The 24741-nt window shown below is 39.3% G+C and overlaps 1 protein-coding gene across 2 annotated transcripts in view; it reads right to left on the bottom strand.

The window, feature by feature from the left end:
* Positions 1–395: 395 nt before the first annotated feature.
* LOC142158315 (mitogen-activated protein kinase kinase kinase 3-like) overlaps positions 396–24741 on the bottom strand; it is a 117741-nt gene continuing 93395 nt past the window's right edge. For both annotated transcript variants that reach the window (XM_075212182.1, XM_075212183.1), the window contains exons 7-17: positions 24550–24664; positions 24068–24186; positions 23111–23184; positions 18653–18717; positions 17675–17767; positions 16240–16422; positions 15325–15473; positions 14373–14504; positions 12657–12786; positions 10402–10579; positions 396–6368 (exon numbers count right to left, since the gene is read on the bottom strand). In XM_075212182.1, coding sequence (XP_075068283.1) covers positions 6140–6368; positions 10402–10579; positions 12657–12786; positions 14373–14504; positions 15325–15473; positions 16240–16422; positions 17675–17767; positions 18653–18717; positions 23111–23184; positions 24068–24186; positions 24550–24664 — 1467 coding nt within the window. In that variant the 3' untranslated portion in view covers positions 396–6139. The remainder of the gene's footprint in view (positions 6369–10401; positions 10580–12656; positions 12787–14372; positions 14505–15324; positions 15474–16239; positions 16423–17674; positions 17768–18652; positions 18718–23110; positions 23185–24067; positions 24187–24549; positions 24665–24741) is intronic.

Here is a 24741-nt window from a genome sequence, read left to right as displayed (position 1 = left end):
GGGTTGGGTACGCTTTACATATTACCAGTATTCCGACCTGGAGAAGCCCTACAAAGAAAATCTGAAATTATGAAAAACCGATTGGAAAATAAACAGACTTACCTTCAACCCGACGCTGGGCATCTCAGATGAAAGCACCATGCTGATAGCAAGTTATTCCGATTGAGCAAGTGTTCGGCACTGCAGGCTGACATCATTGTCAATAGAAATTTTAAGTGGCAATGTCGGGTTAAGATTTTAAACACTTCACCTTAGGGGTCCCCACATTACCATAAAAACGATTACCACCAGTATGTGTTTGTCCCTTATGTGATGTCCCATCCACTGACATTCAGTACATAATAAAGAACACCACCAAATGAAATGGAAAAAGACAGGTTTTTTTTTTTCAAAGGTTTTACATGTACACATTTTTTTTATTGAAAAAAGGATCAAGATTACAAAGGATAAAAATATATAACAATAATTGACATTTTAAAAATTCTAAATTGTGGACTCACACCTGCATTTATATTCATGAGTTACCTGGTAATTGGAACATTTTCCTGTTTGTACAGGCATCTGAGTCTACAGCTCAAATATACACAAGGCACATAAATGTTCTCTTAATGTAGATATTTATATCTGTATCAAGTGATGTAGCCTGTGACCAATTGCTATCTATGAAATGTCAAGGAATCTCACAAGTTGTTATGTGTAAACAGAACTGGTGGCAATGCTTTGCTGAAGATGGGGCATTAATTATATAAGTTATAATTGGTTGCCAGATAAGGCCGTCACTGGGACCATCACAATATCTGACAAACTTTATTGACTCAAAGTACAACTTTTATCTTTTTAGTGTTTGGCTGAAACCATTTAGTGATAACCAGCCCTGTTTGTACAAATACTTGTACATCCCTGATATAAGCCGTTACCTTTTTTAACATTGCTAAAAGCTATCACTGAAACTTTAAGGTATCTGAAATAGATCCAACCTTCCTATACCAATATTTTCTGTGGCATTGCCTGTTAAGTGTAAATGTACACATGCAAGCAGTGCAGAGGGGTGAAATTGCACAGTACTTAAATATAATTAAATCTACATTTATTTTTTGTTCATATTCTCCTTTTAACTCCTGACCACAATAAGGATGAAGATTCCAGAAATGACTTATTGCAAAATACATTACCATTTTCTCAGTTATGATCACAAATAAAAGTTAAATACAAGTTATGTCCATTTATTGTATACATTCAAGTTTTTAATTATTTATTTACAGAAACTAAGAGCCCTTTCAAACGATCCTCAAAAACGCATACTTAGCCTAAATTCTGGTGCTATAACTATGCATGATAAACATGTGAAAGGACTAATGAACATTTTGTTAATCCAGCATAGCAAGTGCCAAAATTCTACTTTTATAAGGACAAGAGTAAAAAACCTGCATTGTACATTGCATTGTCAAATGTGCATTGCAAGTAACATGGGAATGTTTAGCCAATATAACTAATGTATAGTTTACAATGCGCATATTTAAAAATGACCGCACATGTGATAGAGCTCTCACTCATGGAGTCTGAGTTCATTAATCCCTATATCAGTAATACGCCACTGGAACATTTAAAAAATCATGTTTATTTCATTCATATGGATATTTTAAAGGATAAGTGGCTTCCATTAAATCTATTATGCCCAAACATAAGTATCTGCCAATACAACGTGGTACCCATTCGCTTTTGTTTAGGAGATACTACAGTCCATGGGTTCCTGTGGAGTAATATTACTTAAATTTGGTAGCTCTTGGTAACAAACACTGCTATACAGCTTTGGGACTGTATGTTCTGCTCCATTTCGCGTTACCTTTTCTAGGTCTCTGTGTTTGTGATTCAACCACTAGCTGATGCAACCAGGCAGCTTGGTGATAATGTCACAGCGGTGAGACAGACACATTCCATTGTAATAATGCATCCAATACCAGCACTGAATGAGTTTTACTAGCTTACTACAACCATTGCACACGGCGCTGTGATATCACTGCAGCCCGCTATTCCCGCACTAAAACTACATTTTGAAAAGATACAGTCAGAAACCTGCTTCTGGGATTCACAGAAGCTCCGACAAAATGTATTTCTGGGGTCACAATAATAAAATAGACACATTTCTTAGGCAAATATTAACTTTATTACAAATATTTTTAAGGATGGAATTATCCTTCAATTATGATGTTGTATCCATCATATTTATAAGGAACACTCAAATTTCATGCTCAATATTAAAAATGGAACTTGAGGTCATCGGTAAAAAGACCGACCAGACCTTGTGCACCATCATCAGTTCGTAGCAAGAAAATAAACTGCATAGGTTGCATCAGAGAAGAGTAGGCCCCAAGCAATAGGAACCCATTTATTAGTTGGTCAGCTCCATACACACGAGACCTTTATAGTGTGGTGTCCCACGGGGGTACTTGAACGCTGCACTTTACCATCTAGAAATACCATGATGAAAAGGACACTTAGGGGGTCATGTTGAGTTGGACACAAATTGTGTTTTCGGCTTATAATACACTTCTTTACCTCTGCTGAAGAGCACATTGCACTAGTTCCGAAACTAGTGCTTTGCACACGTGCTCACTAGTAAAAAAAAAAAAAAAAACGCATTGTAAACTCAATTTGCGTCCAACTCAGAATGACCCCGTAAGTGTCTTAGAGCACTGAAATAACAGAGCTGCTGAAATCGTGATGGTGTGCTGGGACTTTAATGAATGCTGTGCATTTCTAGCTGGTAATGTAGAGTGATTTAGCTTAGAAAACATTGTATGCAGTGTCTTCCAAGTTTAATTGCTCTCATGTAACAGGGGAGGAGCGTTCCCCCGTTCAGCCTGTCACCATTAGGCTCCCGTGTGATACCACCCTTAATCCAGCTCTGACCCCTTTGCAGACTTTCCATGAGACCCTTACCTATGATAACTGGGCTTATTTAATAAAACAGTGCGATATGCACACATACTGTATGCCACAGCGACCAATCAAATGTCTGCCTTCACTTTCCAAACAGCACCAGAAAAATGAAGGATTTAGTGTAATTTCTATGGGGCAGACCTCTGCATCGCTGGGCACCAGAACAAAGTTTGGGTAGTGACTGTAACCTCCCAGGCCCCCCACTCTGCTCTGAAAGAGAGAGGGCCTCTGCTGAGAATGTGCAGCCGACACATGCGTCTCTCAGAAAAGGACTCTGCTCTTTTCAGATCAGAGCTGTAGCCATGGGGGTGTTGCGGGCGGCCGAATGTGCAGGATGAACTCCCTGCAGGGGCTTCAGAGGGGGAGGGCACCCACATTAGCGGAACGGCTGTTCTCAAGGTAGTTCTGCGTTACAGCACATTGTGCACATTCCGCTTTGTTATACAACAAGCCCCTATTCTGACCTGTACAGCACAAATTAACTGTAATGGAAATGATTAGCTTCCCGATTCCCTGACTGATACAGGAAAAGAAGTATGCTTTCTAGTTGTACGTTTAAAGAGCATAAAACATTAATTACATGAGAATTGTTTGTATAGACAGTTTTTACTGGTAGAAATGTTTAAAGGTACTCCCATGATGCATTTGATAAGAAATGACTTGGATTCAAGCAGGGGTGTTAGTGGGGGTGTATATGGTGTTATACCACATCGCCACTTCTACTGTCTTCATCATAATACTATCAAATTCCATTCACTTACATTTTCCATACTGCCAATTCTGAATTTCCATTTGGACCACTAGTTTGAAGGCATTGATGTGGTACCACATATACAATGGAGAGTAATGGTTCACAATCTGAAATAACATTTCATGTGAGCAGATCTTAATTAATATCTGATTATGGTCACTCTGGATTATTAAAAATAATAATTATTTGACTGGGGAAATGGACAGAGATCAGCTCGCTCAACATTAAATGTTGCACAATCTTACTAATGGTTTTCATAAATACAAATATATATTTGATCTATCATGACACAATAAAAATATATATTGATTTACCAATCATAGTCCAGTGCTATTTTGTGTCCATTGCTAAACTTCATTTTTCTTTAAAAAATATATATCACATGTTGATAAGAAGAACAAGGTAAAAAAATGTATTGGTCGCCTTTGGTTTACATACATGTTAAATTGTTCCACTTTATAAATATGATTTTATTGTTGAGGTGTAAAGGTGCTGGTTCCTCCAAAATAGAACAGTTTTTAGATGAAAATCCGCTTACAATATCAATATATCAGTCTTGTGTAGTATTAAACAGACCTTTAAATGCAATGCCTTAGTAAACTGTAATGTTAACAGAAATGGATTTTTACATAGCTCCAATAGTGCATACTGTATATCCTCACAGTGGTGACAAACCATAAGACTGCAGAAGTAGGCTCCAGACCTTTAACTAGAAAGCATATAGCAAACAAACAATTGTGCTATAAGCTGATTGGCTGGTAACATTAGACATTGACAGGGGAGCTGGTTGTAGCACTTCCTCCAAAGGACTGAGCCCGATGCGGGTAGACTGGGCTGGAATGTAGTGTTGGTGGTAAAACCGGATGAGATATAGGTGTTGTGAAACTACCACACATAGTTAGCGGTTTCACCCTCCAACCACTGGCTAGTAAGAATAAACTCCTGGAAATTAAAACTGCTGGTGATGTGTGGCAGTTTTAAAACCCCTAAATCGCATATGGTTTATATATTTATGTGACAACACATTGTAAGACTGATACATTGTTACAGTAAAGAAATTCATAACGTACTGATGCCGAGAGACTGATAAAATGTACACATTTGTTTTTTACCATTTCATACATGGAGATATTTTAGTGAGAATTTCAGCATATATACTGTTCTGTTCAGGTGACTAAATCTTAGTAACATACTGTATCCCAGCCAAAAGAGATAGATAGGCATTTAAAGCAGTTCGACTTTATGAAAGTTTTCAATCTGTCCTGAATGACTTCAGTAAGTTTCAACCATTTAAACTTAGATCATTGTGACACCTTCATTAAATAACCATTTCTGATATGTTTTCACAACACTAATCTAGTTACTTCACTCTTTGATACTATAAAAAGTAGATGTAGGAAACCTCTTCATTAGGCATTCTGGTGTTTATAATACATATCCTTCCCCTTCCAGTAAAACTTAGAGGCGAGGAATGAAAACAACATTGACTGTTTTCAACCCAAGTTACAAATACTGATTTGACAGATAGTGGTAGGCGACAGTCAGAGAGGCTCGTGGTCACAGCATGCAGAGGGGTTTCTTGGATTTCAGAGCTATTGCTCGCAACATATGATTCAGGTTATGCTCCTTGAACATTAATCAATGCAGTAATGGAAAGAGAACGGAACACAGAGTTGCAGTCTCACGGAACATATACTCACAACACATAAAAATGTAACACGGACAGTAGTACAACTAGTATGGCTACTTTCACCAAGAGAAGCAGATACAATTAAGATGCCATGATAGAATAGGCTAAAGCACACCTTGAAAAAGTCGGTCAGCAGTTGGACTGTATAATTTCCAGAGGAGGTAGAAGTCTAGGGATATAGTGATAGGGATATGTATATAGACGATGCAGCATAGCTCCCAACCTCAATGTGACAAATTAAATCAGACGCCCCAGCCTCAGGGATGAGCCAGCTCCTTAAAGGGAAACATTCTCTTCATATACAAGGGGGTTACCTATTTAGAACTTTTAAACCTGTTGACTGCAAGCGCAGTTTAGCCATTACGGTGCATTCACTTTATAATCAATGCCTCAGCGGTAATGAGCCAATCATTATGCAGCTCCCGTCAGCTGTGGCTCATCACTTTTTTAAAGGCACCAATATGGTTTTAATAGGAAGAACAGGGCCAGTCTAATTTAAAGCATACAGATGTTTGGGAACCTAAAGTTATCTGTCTGGTGACCTCTGACCTCACCCCTGTACTGGAATATCTCAGGCTTTTAGAAAAAGTTCATACATTACATTCGCCTCCAGGATGTATTCCCAGCACTGATCTCTTTGGCCTCTCCAGGAATGCAAGCAGTAGGAAGACAATGTATTTGAGGGTTCCTTTTTTGTGCATTTTATAATCCTTCATTTGGTTTACATTTTCTACAGTGACAGTTTTTTTTTTTTTTTTTCAAATACTATGACAAACAAAAGAATGCCTTAAAAGTTCCTCCGCTGTGGGCCTCCTTTTTTCTTCCACAAATATTAGCTTCATGAAGTCTCTACAGGGGTCGGAAACACTGTCCGGGAGCCTGGGCTTTGTCGGCTGAGTAGCAATTTTGAAAATGGCGGCCATAGCTTCGTACTCCGCCCAAGGTGGTTTTTCTGTGAGCATTTCCACAACCGTGCAGGCCACGCTCCTTCAGGATGAAGAGCAGAAGAGGAATATCATTAGTATGAATCATTCCAATTACAGAATCACTTAGGTCTCAAAGCTTCTTGGAAAACAGAAAAGTGTCACGTCCCCTGTACGTGAAGTTTGCTCATTCCTTATAAAGCAAACCAAATTTTATAGCTGCAAATGATAAATAATAAAAGAATGCTATTTCTACCAATATTCTTTACCCAGTTATATGGTGAGTCAGAATTCTAGCTAATCTGTTAAAGATGTTCACTGTTAAAGCACTCAGACTTCAAACATGTTCTTTCCTGAGCTGCACCAAGAACAGGGACAGAGTAAAAACATTCTCTGTTTTATACAGGTTAATAAAAATAATGTCACACAGTTTTATGGCTTCTCTCCCTGTAGGCTATGAGCAGAGCGGACTTGTGTGCTGCTGGGAGGCGATAAAGTGACTGAAGGATACAGGAATTTTCCATTTTGAGTGGAACATTCTAAGCTAAACCCGATCCCAGAAATGAATTATCTGGGGTTTGTCTTTAATGAGACCCAGCATTGCTCCAAGCACTGCTCGCGTACTCCCACCCGGCACTCAGGGGTGGGCTGGGCCAGGGGGCAGATGTCCCCCGGGCCGGACACGAAAAAGGCAATTTTGGTCTGGTACAGGGACCTCAGGGACCAGCCACAATCCATCACTGGCTCCGCTTGTCTCTCCCCTCCCTCCCTGGTGTCAAATGGGACACGCACCACATGACAGGTGCCGTCCCATTTGTGAAGATCAGCGCGCATGCGGTTGAAACAAGGTAAGTGGTGTGTGTGTGTCAGTAAAGTGTGTGTCAATAAAGTGTGTGTGAGAGGTCTGTATAGTGTGTGTCAGTATAGTGTATGTGAGATGTCAGTATAGTGTGTGTCAATAAAGTGTGTGTGAGATGTCAGTATAGTGTGTGTCAATAAAGTGTGTGTGAGATGTCAGTATAGTGTGTGTCAGTACAGTGTGTGTGTGAGATGTCAGTATAGTGTGTGTCAGTACAGTGTGTGTGTGAGATGTCAGTATAGTGTGTGTCAGTACAGTGTGTGTGTGAGATGTCAGTATAGTGTGTGTCAGTACAGTGTGTGTGTGAGATGTCAGTATAGTGTGTGTCAATTAAGTGTGTGTAAGAGGTCAGTATACTGTGTGTCAATAAAGCATCTCTACTTATGAGTCACTTTTACCTTTGTAGTCTGGCTGGGCCGACTGCAAATGTAGACTTAACCTCATGTGTCAAACTCCCATTGTCCAATAGAGTGTAAGCTTGCGAGCAGCGGCCTTCTCACCTCTTTGTCTGTTTTACCCAGTTTGTTTATTAGTTTACTATGTTTGTCCCCAATTGTAAAGCGCTACGGAATATGTTGGCGCTATATAAATAAATGATGATGATGATGATGTGTGATGTCAGTATAGTGTGTGTCAATAAAAAGTGTGTATATCAGTAAAATGTGTGAGATGTCAGTACAGTGTGTGTGTCAGTACAGTGTGTGTGTGTCAGTAAAGTGTGTGTGTCAGTAAAGTGTGTGTGTCAGTACAGTGTGTGTGTGTCAGTACAGTGTGTGTGTCAGTACAGTGTGTGTGTCAGTAAAGTGTGTGTGCGTGAACTTTAAATCCATCCTTTCATCCTACAGCTCTGTCCTCTCACTCGCTAAGCAATCTTTCTTTAAATCCCTCATCTCTTCCCAGTCCTCTAACCCCCGCCGCCTCTTTGCCATCTTCAGCACTCTCCTGGGCCCCTCCCCTCCCCCCTCCCTGACTGCCTCAGACTTCGCCTCCTTCTTCTCCTCTAAAATCGAGGCCATTCGACTTGAAACCTCCTCCTCCTCCATCCCCCCCACTCTTCCGTCCTCCCCCCCTAACCACCTTCACCTCCACTCCTTCCGCCCCACCACGGGCGAGGACATTTACAAAGAAAAAAAAAACGGTGTATGGGCCAGTGCTGTGTGTTTGCCCCCCGGGCTAAAGTCTGCCAGCCCTCCCCTGCCAGCACTGCTCGCTTACTCCCACCCGGCACTGCTCGCTTACTCCCACCCGGAAAAGCTCGCTTACTCCCACCCGGCACTGCTCGCTTACTTCCACCTGGCACTGCTCGCTTACTCCCACCCGGCACTGCTCGCTTACTCCCACCCGGCACTGCTCGCTTACTCCCACCCGGAAAAGCACTCGCTGTGGTCAACACCATGCCTGCATGAAAAAAACAACAGTCAGCAAGACTGAGGTGATTTCCTAGATGCCTGGCTGCATCCTCCTCGCTTCTGTGGACCCAGGACTTTTTCATACAAGGAGCCCGATGGCTACCAACAACACACACAGTGGGAGCGAGCAAGCAGCGTCAGGCTCACACCAGATGTCAGTGGAACCACCAGATCACATGAATGCTGAAACCCAGGTAAGTAATCCCTTTGAGCGGATTTAACCACTTCCTGATTGGAAGGGTTGTCCCTCTATTATGTCTAACCTAATTTTTTAGGCTTGTGAAGCATTTGTTTTGCTGGATATAACATTTGTGTTTAATGATGTCATTTTTACATTGGTTTTACTGTGAGAGATACGGCTTTCTTTTATTATGACATCTATATAAGTGTATTAGTGTAAAGTATAATACATATGATAAAGTGTACAGTGCACCTCTACTTTATAACATTGCAATAAAGGTTTAATGTACTTTTGCTATATCGTGTGGCGGCGGTCCAATGACATTAATGTTTTGCTTATATATACTTTATTAGTCTGCTATATAAAAAAACATAGGGAATATTAGGGAAAAATACACTTGGTCAAGATTTTAGTTTTTGTAACTTTTACACTTTTTAGTTGGTGCAAGCCCTTTAATCAAAATATAATCTGCCACGTCTCCAGAGGATAGATAAATAATATATGCAGTTTATTTTAGACTAGAGGGAATGATAGGCCTATAAGTAAAAGCTGTATATATTTCTTTTAGTGTTCTATTAGACTTTCTTTTATTATTCTTATTTTTAAAGTTGAGTAGACACAGATTTTTTTGGCGGGTTCCACCTTTTGCAGCAATGATTCTCCTAGACCCAATCTACATGGATCAAATAGTGATATTGGGCACAAGGGACCGGATGCCGGTCACACCTGCCCTAAAACTGCTTTGCTGAGGAAAGTCCTTGGGCCTGACTCATCAAGGCACGTATTGTTAGTGATACACTGAAAGTTGTCAGATACATGCCTTGGTGTATCCGGCCCCTTGTGACATCACTGGACTTCCTGCCCAGATGTGGAAGTAAACTAACTGCTATGTGGTTGTGATCAGGGAATGGACTGACTGAAAAGGTTTCTGGCACCTTCCCTGGAAACCCCAGAACAGCATGGACACAATTTTCTGGCTGTTTTAAACAGGAGGGACAGTGTTCACCACCATTATAATATGGTGTATGGTCGGCAAGTGATTATATTTTCAGTTTTGGGTAGAATTAATTGGAAGAGAGAGACAAACTGTCAGTCAAATGAAAGGTTATCTCATGTCTGAGCCAAGAACGATTGTGGCCAATGCCCACGATTTGTGAATGACATGTTTAACATATGGATGTGATGTTCAGTGTCCAAGTACTTTTGGCCATTGAGGGGCGTATTCAATTGTGCCGTTTCCGCAGCGCGCTAAAACTACTACCGTTATTACGGTAGTAGTTAGCTGGATTTCAGCTCGCAGCTCCGAGCCACGAGCTGAAATCCAGCGAGAAAACTACCGTAATAACTTTTTTTCCGCGCATTACGGTAATAATGCGCAGACCGCGAGATTTTCTGCGTTTCCGCCGACAATTGAATATGCCCTATAGTGTAGCTTTATTTTTCTTTTATTATTCAACTTTTTATTGCTTACACTCTTTTTGCCATTAATCACAGAACTAATTATATATTTAATAGGTGTGAGTCGTTTTGCTACATTTCACACATGATGTTGTTATACTCTTGTGCTGGTTGTTTGTTCTTATTTATGAGAGTGAATTACACATTGACCAAGTAAATCTCTCAGCAGGGATTTATCTGGAATACCCACCATACATCCGCTTTCCTCCCATATCCTTCTCCACTGATCACCTCTGGACTCATCCAGTATGGGGTCCCTGTCACCGATTTAATTCCGGTCCCAGACATGCAGATGGTTTGGATACGTTTGCTGGCTCCAAAGTCACCGAGTTTTACGTTCCCAGCTGAGTCCCTTAAAATATTGGCACCTGCATACAATGGATAAAACATCTGTAAAATCATTTGTTCAGAAGATAATCCAGACTCTTGCCATTGTTACACATAAGTACATGCTTTGCAAATCCAGGAAACAACCAGGCAATATGCCATAGTTCAACGCAGCTCAGAGAGCCAGAGTTTTATCTCACAAGCTCAGCCTTCCTGTGATAGCTGTCATTTCTTGTCTGCAATAGGTTCTCCTATCTCATTTAGATTGTTGATTATTTTTTTGTGCATTGCCCCCAGATTATGATCCAAAAATGGCATTGCTCAATCCCCAAAGTCCCTGGAGTCATGTCTATTCTAGTACAAGTTTTAGCAATGTACGGCTATTGTTCCACAGTGGTTACGACAAGTTACAGAACCCCGACTTGCACATGTCAGACTACATGCTGCTGTTTACAGATCTGAAAAGGTAAATTTGATCTTCTCATTGTCCTGTTATCTGAATTATTTATTACATAAGGACTTCAAGCAAAGTGACACTTATATCGCCACCATTCACAGTAACACAGCTAAGAAAACTCACTGAATGCAGTCACATTGTTTGCAGAGTCAGAAAGCGAGGTCGCTCTTACAAGTGGTGTGTATTAAGGATAGCTTTGATGTAGTTTAAAATTTAATGAGGACATTACCCATAATCACCATAATACAAGGATGTTCTCCCTCTACTATTTTTATATACCCCTTACAGGGGCAAATGCAGGATTTGTAGAGAGGGGTTTCCATGCCACACCACCAGTGGGCGTGACCAGCATGCTTCGGGGCGTGGCTATAATTTTAGACAGTGCTTGGCTGCTCTCCAACTCTTCCTATCCCCATCATATACACGGGTAATGCTGCATGCACTACTGTTAGGGGCACACAGCTCTCCCTTTTTGAGCAGAGCCGTGTGAAGCGAGACATACCTCCCAATTGTCCCTACAATCAGGACAAAGTCCTGACTTAGTGTATCAGAACAGTTTACAGACTGTCCTGCTCTCTCCTACCTGTTCTTGCTGCTTTCAATACTTGTTGGGGAGAGATGGCTGTGAACAGTGCAGACAGAAACGATCTGCACACAAGCTACAAAGTGGCTGGTTCCGGGGCAGGGTCCAGCCACCTAAAGCATACAGTACCCCAGGCTGGGAGGGGGAGTTTCCAGGCACAAGGAACCCCCCACTTGGTTTGCCTATGCCTTACATTAACGCAGAGGATTTTAAGTGTATGAGAGCCATTATAAGCCTGGCCAAGTAACCAGTGACTATCTATAAGCCAAGTGACATCACCCATCCAACAACACTCCTAAAAGTGTGCCACTCATTAGTTTAACCTAGTGATACATGCATGTGCATATGAGCAGTAATCTCTGTGCTGTATCCAGGGAGGGCTGGCAAATTTAGGCCTGGGAGGGGAGGGAAGGGGGGCTTGTCTCAGCAGCTCGTTAGAAACATTTTAAAGGAAAAACATGCAGGTAGCCCAGTGACCTAGCCCAAACTAGCCCACTATGGGACAGGCTTGGGGGAAGGGAGGGGGATGGGTGTTTATGGGGCCCTGGCTGCAGACTTTAAGCCTACCAGTTTATAACGACTTTTGGAAAAGCATCCCGCTATGTGAATTTTGCAATGAGAGACAAGTGGTTCAAATCTGGACAAGATAGATATTTAGAAACTCTTCTTGGGATACACATAAGACACATTATTAAATATAGGCAAACACACGTTTTACCAATTTTTTCCTATTTTGTTCTGATACATTTTCAACTATTTTAGAGCCCTAGAGACAAGCTGTACATTGTTTTAAATAATTCTCAAACTGAACACAATATAAGGGATCTCAGCTAGGTAAAAGAAAAAGACAGCTGCATAGTTTTACTCATGTTAAGATTGTGCTATTAATGTTATGTTTCATAGGTATATTTCATTTTTATGTTTGCTTATTATGTTTTAGCTTATATTAATTTGCTATATTACTTTAATAACAGGGTACATCTACAACACAGCTAGTATTTCTCACCTATAAAACAGCAATAATATACATACACACACTTATGCATAATGTGGAACTATACAGAAGCCAAATACTGACCTTTAATGTCTCTGTGTACAATCATATTGCTATGTAAGTATGACACCCCTTGCAGTATTTGCCGGGTATACCGTCGGGTAACATTCTCTGTGAGTGCGCCATATGATTTCAGCTGGTCCTTGATTGAACCCTGTATAAAACATAAAAAAGAAGACCTGTATCAGCAATCAGAGAGATACTCAAGCACAGAAATAGAGTTCACATATGTCGCTCAAATACAGAATAAACAGTTTAAAGGTTTATCTAATTTTTTTTTCCTGTCAACAATGTCCCATTAAGAATAAAAAGGTGATTAATTGCACAGTATAATTGTACTTGTTCTGCATTATTGGTTCAATTTTCAGTATGTATTGCACTCTGTATGCAACTGCTACTCTCCCTGTTATAATAGGAGCAGTATAACTTCCCTTACTCTTTATTCATGGTGCAATTTTCAGTTTCCATTTTATTTTTTTTCTGCAGTGACTATTGTTAATGTTTACTGAAGGAGCATATTCTGAAACAATACTATAGTTGGAGCAGCACAGTGGCTAAGTGGTTAGCACTTCTGCCTCACAGCACTGGGGTCATGAGTTCAATTCCCAACCGTGGCTTTATCTGTGAGGAGTTTGTATGTTCCCCCTGTGATTGCATGGGTTTCCTCCGGGTGATCTGGTTTCCTCCCACACTCCAAAAAACATACTAATAGGTTAATTGGCTGCTAACAAATTGATCCTAGTCTGTCTGTCTGTCTGTGTGTCTGTCTGTGTGTGTGTCTGTGTGTCTGTGTGTCTGTGTGTCTGTGTGTCTGTGTGTCTGTGTGTCTGTGTGTCTGTGTGTCTGTGTGTCTGTGTGTCTGTGTGTCTGTGTGTCTGTATGTCTGTATGTCTGTGTGTCTGTATGTCTGTGTGTCTGTGTAGACAGTTAGCTCCAATGGGGCAGTGACTGATGTGAGTGAGTTCTCTGTACAGCGCTGTGGAATCAGTGGCGCTATATAAATAAATTGTGATGATGATAATAGTATTATGATAAGATAAAGTGCCTTGCTAAAAAATGTAGTTCCTAAATGCCCCTGAAGTGTACCTTATTTGTCTGACCTCACAAAGGATTTATCATGTAGGTATTTGGATTCCCTGTGCGTCCCTTAGATAAGACATGCTGCTTGGGAAGACACTTGTCCCTGGACCCAAGTGCATTGGCCCGGTAGAAAATGTAATCTGCTAGTTAGCCTTGTACTCTGTGTAAAAAGGCTTCTTATATTATGGTAAATAAGGTATATGTACATTTTTGGAAGCTTGACATAAGATACTTAAACATGCATGTGTTGCTCTACAGAGGAAAAATGTGTTTTCCTTTGCAATCCCCACTTTGCTTTTCATCCCCTTTGGAAGTAGCCTCAGCCTTTCTTAGACCATGCTGGAAGATGTTGTTCAGCAATATTTGGCTAAACACAAATGAATGCTTTTGAAAGTGAAAGGTTCTCCACCCAGCACAGGAAGAGATTACACCACACATGTGTTAGCGATACACACAAGGGATAGGGACGCTTTCTTTTTTCTCCAAAATGAAAATCAAATGGCCACAAACACAGCACACATGTGGCTAATTCAATGCAGAGTTTCTTCAATCTCAGGATCCACATATCCTCATGTTATAGTAACACTGCAACCTTCTAGATCTACACAGTACAAGGCTGTACCAGTACTTGTTCTGCTATACACAGAATTCCCAGCTCACCCCTGGCATGTATTCCACAAAGATGGAGAGTTTCCTGTCGGTGGGGTCCCGTAAGCAGCCGTAATATTGAACTATTCTGTCATGTCTATGAATCTTGAGCAGCTGGATCTCACATTCTAGAGCATTCACCTCCTGCAACCAAAACATAGTCAGTTACCTTTTACAGCAAACGTGAGTCACTGTGGATAGTGAGAGGATCAATATTTACAGGGAATTTATTAAGATTTACACTAAATACTAGAATGAATGTTTTACTTTCAGAAATACAAGTTTGGTTCTAGGACTTTAGGGAGTATGTTTATCAAGTGCCGGATATGAAAAATCGGTGATTCTCAGCTTTTTTCACAAACGCTGCTTGCTAAATATACCTCTGTGTGTCCACTGTAAAATATTATTATGGGACCGCTCTAATTGGGGAATGAGCGTTGTAGTGGGGAACCAATAGGCAGACACTGTCAGTTTTTAGGCTAACTATACCACACCCAACATACTAACATTCCGCTATATAAAGCATGGGTTCACTATGGCAAGCGGCACATAAAGTAACACCATGTTAAGCAGACTGGTGACACCAATGTGTTAGCCCCAATAGATCATTTTATTAGGCATCCCAGGGGAACTTCTATAGTAGGAAGACACTTTGTTTTTTTCTAAACTATATTCCAGAGACATGTTCTGCATGTTAGGTGAACATACTGACATTCTCCACCTCTCTCAATAAATCTCTCCAGGCTAAAACCGCTTCTGTTAATGATAGTGGTCTGTGATGAGCTGTGAAAAGGACCACAAAGCACCACTGCAGTGTAGTTCTTCTAGTAGGAAGAATACAGAAAATGGTCTTCTACTGCTGTAAATGGATCATTTAAAAAAAAAAAAAAAAAAGTAATTTCTGCCCCACAAAGTGTTTTTCTTCCTTCACATGAAATTTTTAGAGACTCCACTCCAAAGTCACCTTGCTCGTTTCTTGACTGTCCGGGTCAAACGGCACCTGTTTAACAGCCAGTTCTCTACCAGTGTCCACATCATAACAAAGGTAGACTTCCCCAAATGCTCCTCTTCCAAGCAGCTTGCCCAGCCTCCAGTTCTGAGGAGCCTGTGGGGCTATAGGAAATAAGGATTAAAGTCTGGTTGGTCACTATCTACATCTGCATTCTATGCAGCAAAGGAACTGAATACATTATTCCTGAACATGAATAAAGTTACGTTAGAGACATGTAAGGGCATCTAAGAATTCTGAGAAATAATTAAGCATAGAATTCTGAATAATCAAGCATATAGTGAAAGAATGGAGGATTCCATAGAAGGGATCAACAACCTACTTTGAGTATAAGGTGCATTGACCAATGGGTTACATATTATTGAAGTGGTCATTGTCATATTAAATCCCCAAAATCTGTAATGTAGTGAGTTCATGTACACACAGATAAAATCCAGATGCATTTGCAGTTCACAAGTTTCCAGTTTTCTATAGCAATCTGACAGGAACTACTGATTTACTGTGCTTGATATGCTACTTTATAACCTAGTAAGACTATACGCAGATCAGCATCTTTTAGACTGTTAAATGTACAACAGATGGCTAATAAAACCAAATAAAAACAGTACGGAAGAGATGGACTAAAAGATGTCCATGTGTTCAAGAGACAAATCCTGTTATTCTCTGCTTGTCTGAAGTATCCACAGATGGTAAAGATCAGGCTGAACAGAGAATGATGATTTCAGAGTCTTTTATCTTCACTGAAACCATGTACACAGTTTCTGTTAATAAATCTGTATACAAAACAGAATAACTGTACATTGTAACTATAACTTCTGACTGCGTCTGACACTGGCTAGCCCTATCAGCGGGCGAAGTGCTTATACTTACGGCATTGGTCAGGCTGTGAGGAGTGTAAGAACTGTAAGTTCTTCTCGGAGTTGGTCCACCTCGTCTTTCTGTACTCATCAAATTGTAGCGTGCTGTCCCCTTTAACACTTCTCGTTCTGCTGCCGGGAGCGAGCTGGAACAGATTTTCTGGTGGTACGTAACTTCTTGGGAATGTCTGCCGACCTTTACAAGAGAGTAACAAAAGCTTAGTTATCAGTGCCATCAGATCGCTGTATATAAACATAATTAAATCAAGGTTTTCTTATTCAGATACTTACTTAGCAGGAATCAATACAAGCGCTCCTAGGTATGATGCAACCTGTTCATGTAAGATAATCAACTAGTGCTAACTATTATACTATGGCGGCACAGTGGCTCAGTGGTTAGCACTTCTGCCTGACAGCACTGGGGTCATGAGTTTGATTTCCGACCATGGCCTTATCTGTGTGGAGTTTGTATGGGTTTCCTCCGGGTGCTTCGGTTTCCTCCCACATGAACAGTCTCAAGTAACCTCTTATTCAATTATAACATAAGTCTTAAATCTAGCCACAAACTTTTATACACTTAGGTAAGGTGATTGTTACTCCTTGTTGATAGGTTAATTGGCTGCTGACAAAATTTACACTAGTGTGTATGTGTTAGGAAATTTAGAATGTAAGCTCCAATGGTGCAGAGACTAATCTGATAGATCCAATATCTGCTACAGCACTGCGTAATATGACTGGCACCATATTAATAAACAACTAGTAAAGGTACTGAAGTGTAAGTGAAGCTGTGCTCTCAAGCACATTCCTTAGATATATAATGTCCCCTTCCCCCGAGTACATAGTGTTCCGTTCCCCGAGTACATAGTGTTCCGTTCCCCGAGTACATAGTGTTCCGTTCCCCGAGTACATAGTGTTCCGTTCCCCGAGTACATAGTGTTCCATTCCCCGAGTACATAGTGTTCCGTTCCCCGAGTACACAGTGTTCCGTTCCCCGAGTACACAGTGTTCCGTTCCCCGAGTACACAGTGTTCCGTTCCCCGAGTACACAGTGTTCCGTTCCCTGAGTACATAGTGTTCCATTCCTTTAATATAAAATGTTCTGTTCCCTGAACATATAATGTTCTGTTCCTGAGAATATAGGGCCTGATTCATTAAGGAATGTAGATGCTGATTTGTACTGTATTGTGTTAAACTTCTCTGCGCATGCCCAGAAACGGACTATATAAACACATGTACATCCAATTCATCTTCGAATGCAATAAACACTTCTGACTAGACCCGTAGTCAACAAGAGATGTTTCCTCAGATCCGCACCTAGATGAGTACGGTCGTGTGTATGCCTGAAGTATGTGCGTTATTAAAAAAAACGCACAAAACGTTCGCTTTACGTGTCTTAATTATTCAGGTCCATAATGTTCAACCATCACAATATCTGGCAAAACACTCACCGTCACTGTACTCCTTCCGACTCTGGGAAAGATGATACTGTCTGGGGAAAGTTCCTCCTTTACCAAACCTCTCATACAAGGGAATTTCAAAATCTGAAAAAAAAAAACCACACCATTGTCATTGGAAGAATCTTGGCACAAAACCATGTTACTGAATGCACATTAGTGGGATGCATATTAGCTTTAGATTTTATATGGTTCCATCTTAAGAAAATGACATGCTCGTTAACATGTTCTACCAGACAGTTATTTATTTTCTAGAAATAGATGAAGTTTAAAATGAAATTAGTTAATTTACGTGGGGTGAGTAGATGAGACTTAACAAAAAACGTTAAATGTAGCTGTGAACTTTGATCTACTTATATATAGGTCACCTTAGGACAAGAGCTTAATAGTGCTCAGGGGTCCGTATGCCCTAGAGGACTGGGCCTGTGCAATAATAATCAAATCTGTATTGTTCCCTCACTACCATGTAGTACGGCCTAGATTTCTCAGTGGAATCACTTAGGATATGAGCGAGTAGATGGTAATACCAGTAGTTACATAACATAAAGGCAACAAATATGCAGAAATACCACTTCCCATCTAGAAACCCTAACATAATAATAATAATAATAATAATAATAATAATAATAATAATAATATTATTATTATTTCCTTACGTGACTCACTCTTTCTGCAAGTTAAACTAATGAAGATATCCCCTGTAATTAAGGATAAAGCAGAATAGGCAATCCTTTCCACTGGTACCCTCACTATTTCCATACATTACTTTGCTTCTTTCCAACCACTTTACTTTCAGACATTTAGCCCATTATCTTAGATTTCTCCAGTCTTCCCTCCCCCTGCTCTGTAGCAGCAGAACCTGACATCACACCTAGTGAGACGCTGACATTTGTAATTCTTTTCTTGCTAACATGAAAGGTAACAGTATCCAATTGTTGTATTTTTCCTGCTAAGTTTAGTGAATGTCTTTACCTAAACATTCAAAGCTGTCTTTGAGCAGACCTTTTCTTCTTGGAACTGGAGTGGAATAAGCTGGGCTGAAAGCCAAAACAAAAACCGTTCTGTTACACAGGGAATCCCCAGAAATAACCACAGGACTGTTAAAAGAAAGATATTCAGTGAACTTGTTCTGCCCGGGCCTCTGAGATGTGACCGGGAGCTCCACTTCTACACACGATGGAGGAAAGACATGCATAAGACCTTTACATATATATAACTTTTTATGTGACAATATTTATTTGTAAGTGCTTGCAATCTCCTTCATAAACATGGATGCTGATTATGGTTGGTGTTGCTTTGAGTGCTAGTAATTTTCCGGCTTGAGAAGTACTCAGGTCTAATATTCAGAATGTTTTATTGCAGCTGGGAAAGTGCAAAACTCTTATATCTCACAGCTCATAATGAGCTCTGGTCAAGTATAATGGATTTCAATTAGAGAGTATTGTTAATGAGTACTTGGACACTTGTCAAACAATTAAAGTGATTGTGCAACCTTCTCTCGTTTTACTCGTAGAAATTAATGATTTTAATTTAGAGTGATTGGAAGCTACACTTTTATTTGAGGGGGATTTGCTACATGTCAGTCTGTAAGTGATTAAATAAATGTTTGTCCTTATATCTGCATGTGTAGTCTGTTCTAGCCTTCAGTTCTTATTGTCACTACACCAGGAGCAGTTGCCTCAAATATTTGAGGAATGTTTACCCAGGAGACACCCAGCTATGAGCAAAGGTTCTCCCCGTTACCTGTGCCCACGCATGGCACTGCCTTCTGCAAGGAATATAATCTGCGGGTGCTGTGGCCTTTCAGCAGTCACATGACCTCATCCACTCACGTCACCTGCTAGTTTGTGGATAAATATTTTTACCTTTTACCTATCTACCATGACTTTACACTATTATTTTGACATACTCCTAATTTAATATAACATAACTTACCCATATAATATGGATATGCATACTACTACTATGTGCTTTGTACCCATATAATAGTGATATGCATACTACTACTACATGCTTTGTACCCATATAATAGTGATATGCATACTACTACTATGTGCTTTGTACCCATATAATAGTGATATGCATACTACTACTACTATGTGCTTTGTACCCATATAATAGTGATATGCATACTACTACTATGTGATTTGTACCCATATAATAGTGATATGCAAACTACTACTACATGCTTTGTACCCATATAATAGTGATATGCATACTACTACTACGTGCTTTGTAACCATATAATAGTGATATGCATACTACTACTATGTGCTTTGTACCCATATAATAGTGATATGCATACTACTACTACATGCTTTGTACCCATATAATAGTGATACGCATACTACTACTACTACTACATGCTTTGTACCCATATAATAGTGATATGCATACTACTACTACATGCTTTGTACCCATATAATAGTGATATGCATACTACTACTACATGCTTTGTACCCATATAATAGTGATATGCATACTACTACTACGTGCTTTGTACCCATATAATAGTGATATGCATACTACTACTACGTGCTTTGTACCCATATAATAGTGATACGCATACTACTACTACGTGCTTTTTACCCATATAATAGTGATATGCATACTACTACGTGCTTTGTACCCATATAATAGTGATATGCATACTACTACTACGTGCTTTGTACCCATATAATATTGATATGCATACTACTACTACGTGCTTTGTACCCATATAATAGTGATATGCATACTACTACTACTACGTGCTTTGTACCCATATAATAGTGATATGCATACTACTACTATGTGCTTTGTACCCATATAATAGTGATATGCATACTACTACTATGTGCTTTGAACCCATATAATAGTAATATGCATACTACTACTATGTGCTTTGTACCCATATAATAGTGATATGCATACTACTACTACATGCTTTGTACCCATATAATAGTGATATGCATACTACTACTACGTGCTTTGTACCCATATAATAGTGATATGCATACTACTACTACGTGCTTTGTACCCATATAATAGTGATATGCATACTACTACTACTACTACGTGCTTTGTACCCATATAATAGTGATATGCATACTACTACTACTACGTGCTTTGTACCCATATAATAGTGATATGCATACTACTACTACTACTACGTGCTTTGTACCCATATAATAGTGATATGCATACTACTACTATGTGCTTTGTACCCATATAATAGTGATATGCATACTACTACTATGTGCTTTGTACCCATATAATAGTGATATGCATACTACTACTACTACTACGTGCTTTGTACCCATATAATAGTGATATGCATACTACTACTACTACGTGCTTTGTACCCATATAATAGTGATATGCATACTACTACTACGTGCTTTGTACCCATATAATAGTGATATGCATACTACTACTACGTGCTTTGTACCCATATAATAGTGATATGCATACTACTACTACTACGTGCTTTGTACCCATATAATAGTGATATGCATACTACTACTACTACTACTACGTGCTTTGTACCCATATAATAGTGATATGCATACTACTACTACTACTACGTGCTTTGTACCCATATAATAGTGATATGCATACTACTACTATGTGCTTTGTACCCATATAATAGTGATATGCATACTACTACTATGTGCTTTGTACCCATATAATAGTGATATGCATACTACTACTATGTGCTTTGTACCCATATAATAGTGATATGCATACTACTACTATGTGCTTTGTACCCATATAATAGTGATATGCATACTACTACTACGTGCTTTGTACCCATATAATAGTGATATGCATACTACTACTATGTGCTTTGTACCCATATAATAGTGATATGCATACTACTACTACGTGCTTTGTACCCATATAATAGTGATATGCATACTACTACTACGTGCTTTGTACCCATATAATAGTGATATGCATACTACTACTACATGCTTTGTACCCATATAATAGTGATATGCATACTACTACTACGTGCTTTGTACCCATATAATAGTGATATGCATACTACTACTATGTGCTTTGTAACCATATAATAGTGATATGCATACTACTACTATGTGCTTTGTACCCATATAATAGTGATATGCATACTACTACTACTACTACTACGTGCTTTGTACCCATATAATAGTGATATGCATACTACTACTACTACTACGTGCTTTGTACCCATATAATAGTGATATGCATACTACTACTATGTGCTTTGTACCCATATAATAGTGATATGCATACTACTACTACTACTACTACGTGCTTTGTACCCATATAATAGTGATATGCATACTACTACTACGTGCTTTGTACCCATATAATAGTGATATGCATACTACTACTATGTGCTTTGTACCCATATAATAGTGATATACATACTACTACTACTATGTGCTTTGTACCCATATAATAGTGATATGCATACTACTACTATGTGCTTTGTACCCATATAATAGTGATATGCATACTACTACTATGTGCTTTGTACCCATATAATAGTGATATGCATACTACTACTACTACGTGCTTTGTACCCATATAATAGTGATATGCATACTACTACTATGTGCTTTGTACCCATATAATAGTGATATGCATACTACTACTACGTGCTTTGTACCCATATAATAGTGATATGCATACTACTACTATGTGCTTTGTACCACATATAATATTGATATGCATACTACTACTATGTGCTTTGTACCCATATAATAGTGATATGCATACTACTACTAGGTGCTTTGTACCCATATAATAGTGATACGCATACTTCTACTACGTGCTTTGTACCCATATAATAGTGATATGCATACTACTACTACGTGCTTTGTACCCATATAATAGTGATATGCATACTACTACTATGTGCTTTGTACCCATATAATAGTGATACGCATACTACTACTACGTGCTTTGTACCCATATAATAGTGATATGCATACTACTACTACGTGCTTTGTACCCATATAATAGTGATATGCATACTACTACTATGTGCTTTGTACCCATATAATAGTGATATGCATACTACTACTACGTGCTTTGTACCCATATATTAGTGATATGCATATTACATACTACTACTATGTGCTTTGCACTTTTAGGGACAATTGTATTCACTAGAACTTTCCTGTCTGGAAGCCTCTGCATTGGTACTTAGAATGTACAGTGAAGCTACAGTTAACCTTTAATATTCTTCTTCAACAGGAAATGTTTAATGGAACTGATGTTCAACTTTACACTTGAGACATGTCTTAAACCCATATAAATATAATTTGCATATCATGTTTTTTTTTTTTTTAAAGGATTCATTTGTAAAATGTAGTATGCTGGCGCTACTTAAACACCTAAATAATAAAGTTTTCCATTGCAATATAACAGTGTGTACTGAGCATGCAACCTTCATACCTGTCCAACGACTGATCCAGTGAATGACAGCTACTAGAGAGGGAACCACTGGGGCTGATAAAGGAGTCCAGCACCTGCGGAGAGAGAAAATACCACGACACAAAGATAATGTGAGTCCTCGGGCCCAGCCAGACCTTTCCTTTACAGTGTAATTAATTATGTCACTATGAGAAAGTGACACTGCTGTACATTTTGTCTTCTTTTACCTTTTTGTTTTCTGAAACGTGTAGCACAGAACACCAGGGTTAACCCATTATAGTAAAAAGTATTGAATGCACTGGATCTATTGTATTTTTTTCTCCTCCTTCCAGTGCTCTGCCTTCATCTATATTACCCTTTTATTTAAACAACTAATAGAGACCCAGATATATCAGACTTTACTATTTGCTCTGCTATTCGATCATAGGTGATGGAACACAACTTAACCTGCCAGCTACGGTTAGATGACTATTGGTCTAGCAGCTTAGAGGAGAAACCTCCCATGAATCCGCTGAGTTCCACACATGAGGAATCATCCTGAACACCTTTATATTGTCAATACACAATCTTTATTAGCAAAACACAAATAATCCAAATGCACTAAGACTGACTGAAAAAAAAATACATACTGATTACTTCCTTTATCAACATGTTATATTATTTATCATGTGTGTGAAGTAATATCAGTTTCCCTGTATAGTTTATTATAGGTAGGAAGACATCTAACCCTTTCTTGAGTCTTTAACCATATTAAGGTCTGCAGGATTCTCTATAGATACTTGATTTATGTTATACATAGCATACATTATATGTGTAACACCGTAGAATATTTTTTTCTGCCGACCTCAGGTATGATTGTAGCCTTCTCAGCACAAGTTCCCAGAACTAAAATAAGCTTCAATGTTATCTATGAAAACAAATCCATGATGTTGTGAACTAACACTTACACAGGTCACGCCAACAGAAAATGTGATTTACCTCAGGAATGAATTCCCCCTCACTATTGATACTGGTAATAGATTTCTGACGGGCAATTTGCTGCTGTTCATCAGGAACGCTGCCTGGAGGGGGAGAGCTCCGTCCAGTGTGTAGGGATCCTGTGCGGACAGAAAGATTGCTCATTGGCAGCCAAAACTATTACAAACAGTTATTGTGACGTCTGTGCACAATAACCAGCTACATTTACACATTGTAAAAAAAAATGCACTCTAAGTAAGATTTCCACATTCTGTCCAGGCAATTAGCACAAATGATGAATGTATAGTTGCCTAATGCTTGCATTACTACTGTAATAGGGCGCTCTATTACAGTTAGTACAGTAAGTTTTAACGCTGATTTTTGCTCACGGGCAGAAATCCGGGTTAAAATTACCGTATTGACTGTAATAGAGCGCTGGCCACGTTACTTTCAGCAATAATGCAGCCAACTGAATTCCCCCCTATGAATATTCAGGTACCTACCTGTGGAACACTTTCTGCTCTTTCCAGAGTCTTTATACAGAGATCCCAATATGTCTCCCATGGACTTTGATATCCTCATCTCATGGTGTTGCCTTGGTCCAATTGGCTGGAGGTACTGAGAGTCACAAGACAAGACCAGGTTACAGCAGTATCTTAGAATATAGATTTGCTCTGTGAAATGAACTACAGTTA

Source organism: Mixophyes fleayi, chromosome 5, assembly GCF_038048845.1.
Source record: "Mixophyes fleayi isolate aMixFle1 chromosome 5, aMixFle1.hap1, whole genome shotgun sequence".
Taxonomy (NCBI): Eukaryota; Metazoa; Chordata; class Amphibia; order Anura; family Limnodynastidae; genus Mixophyes; species Mixophyes fleayi.
This window is presented reverse-complemented; position numbering and strand designations above follow the sequence as displayed.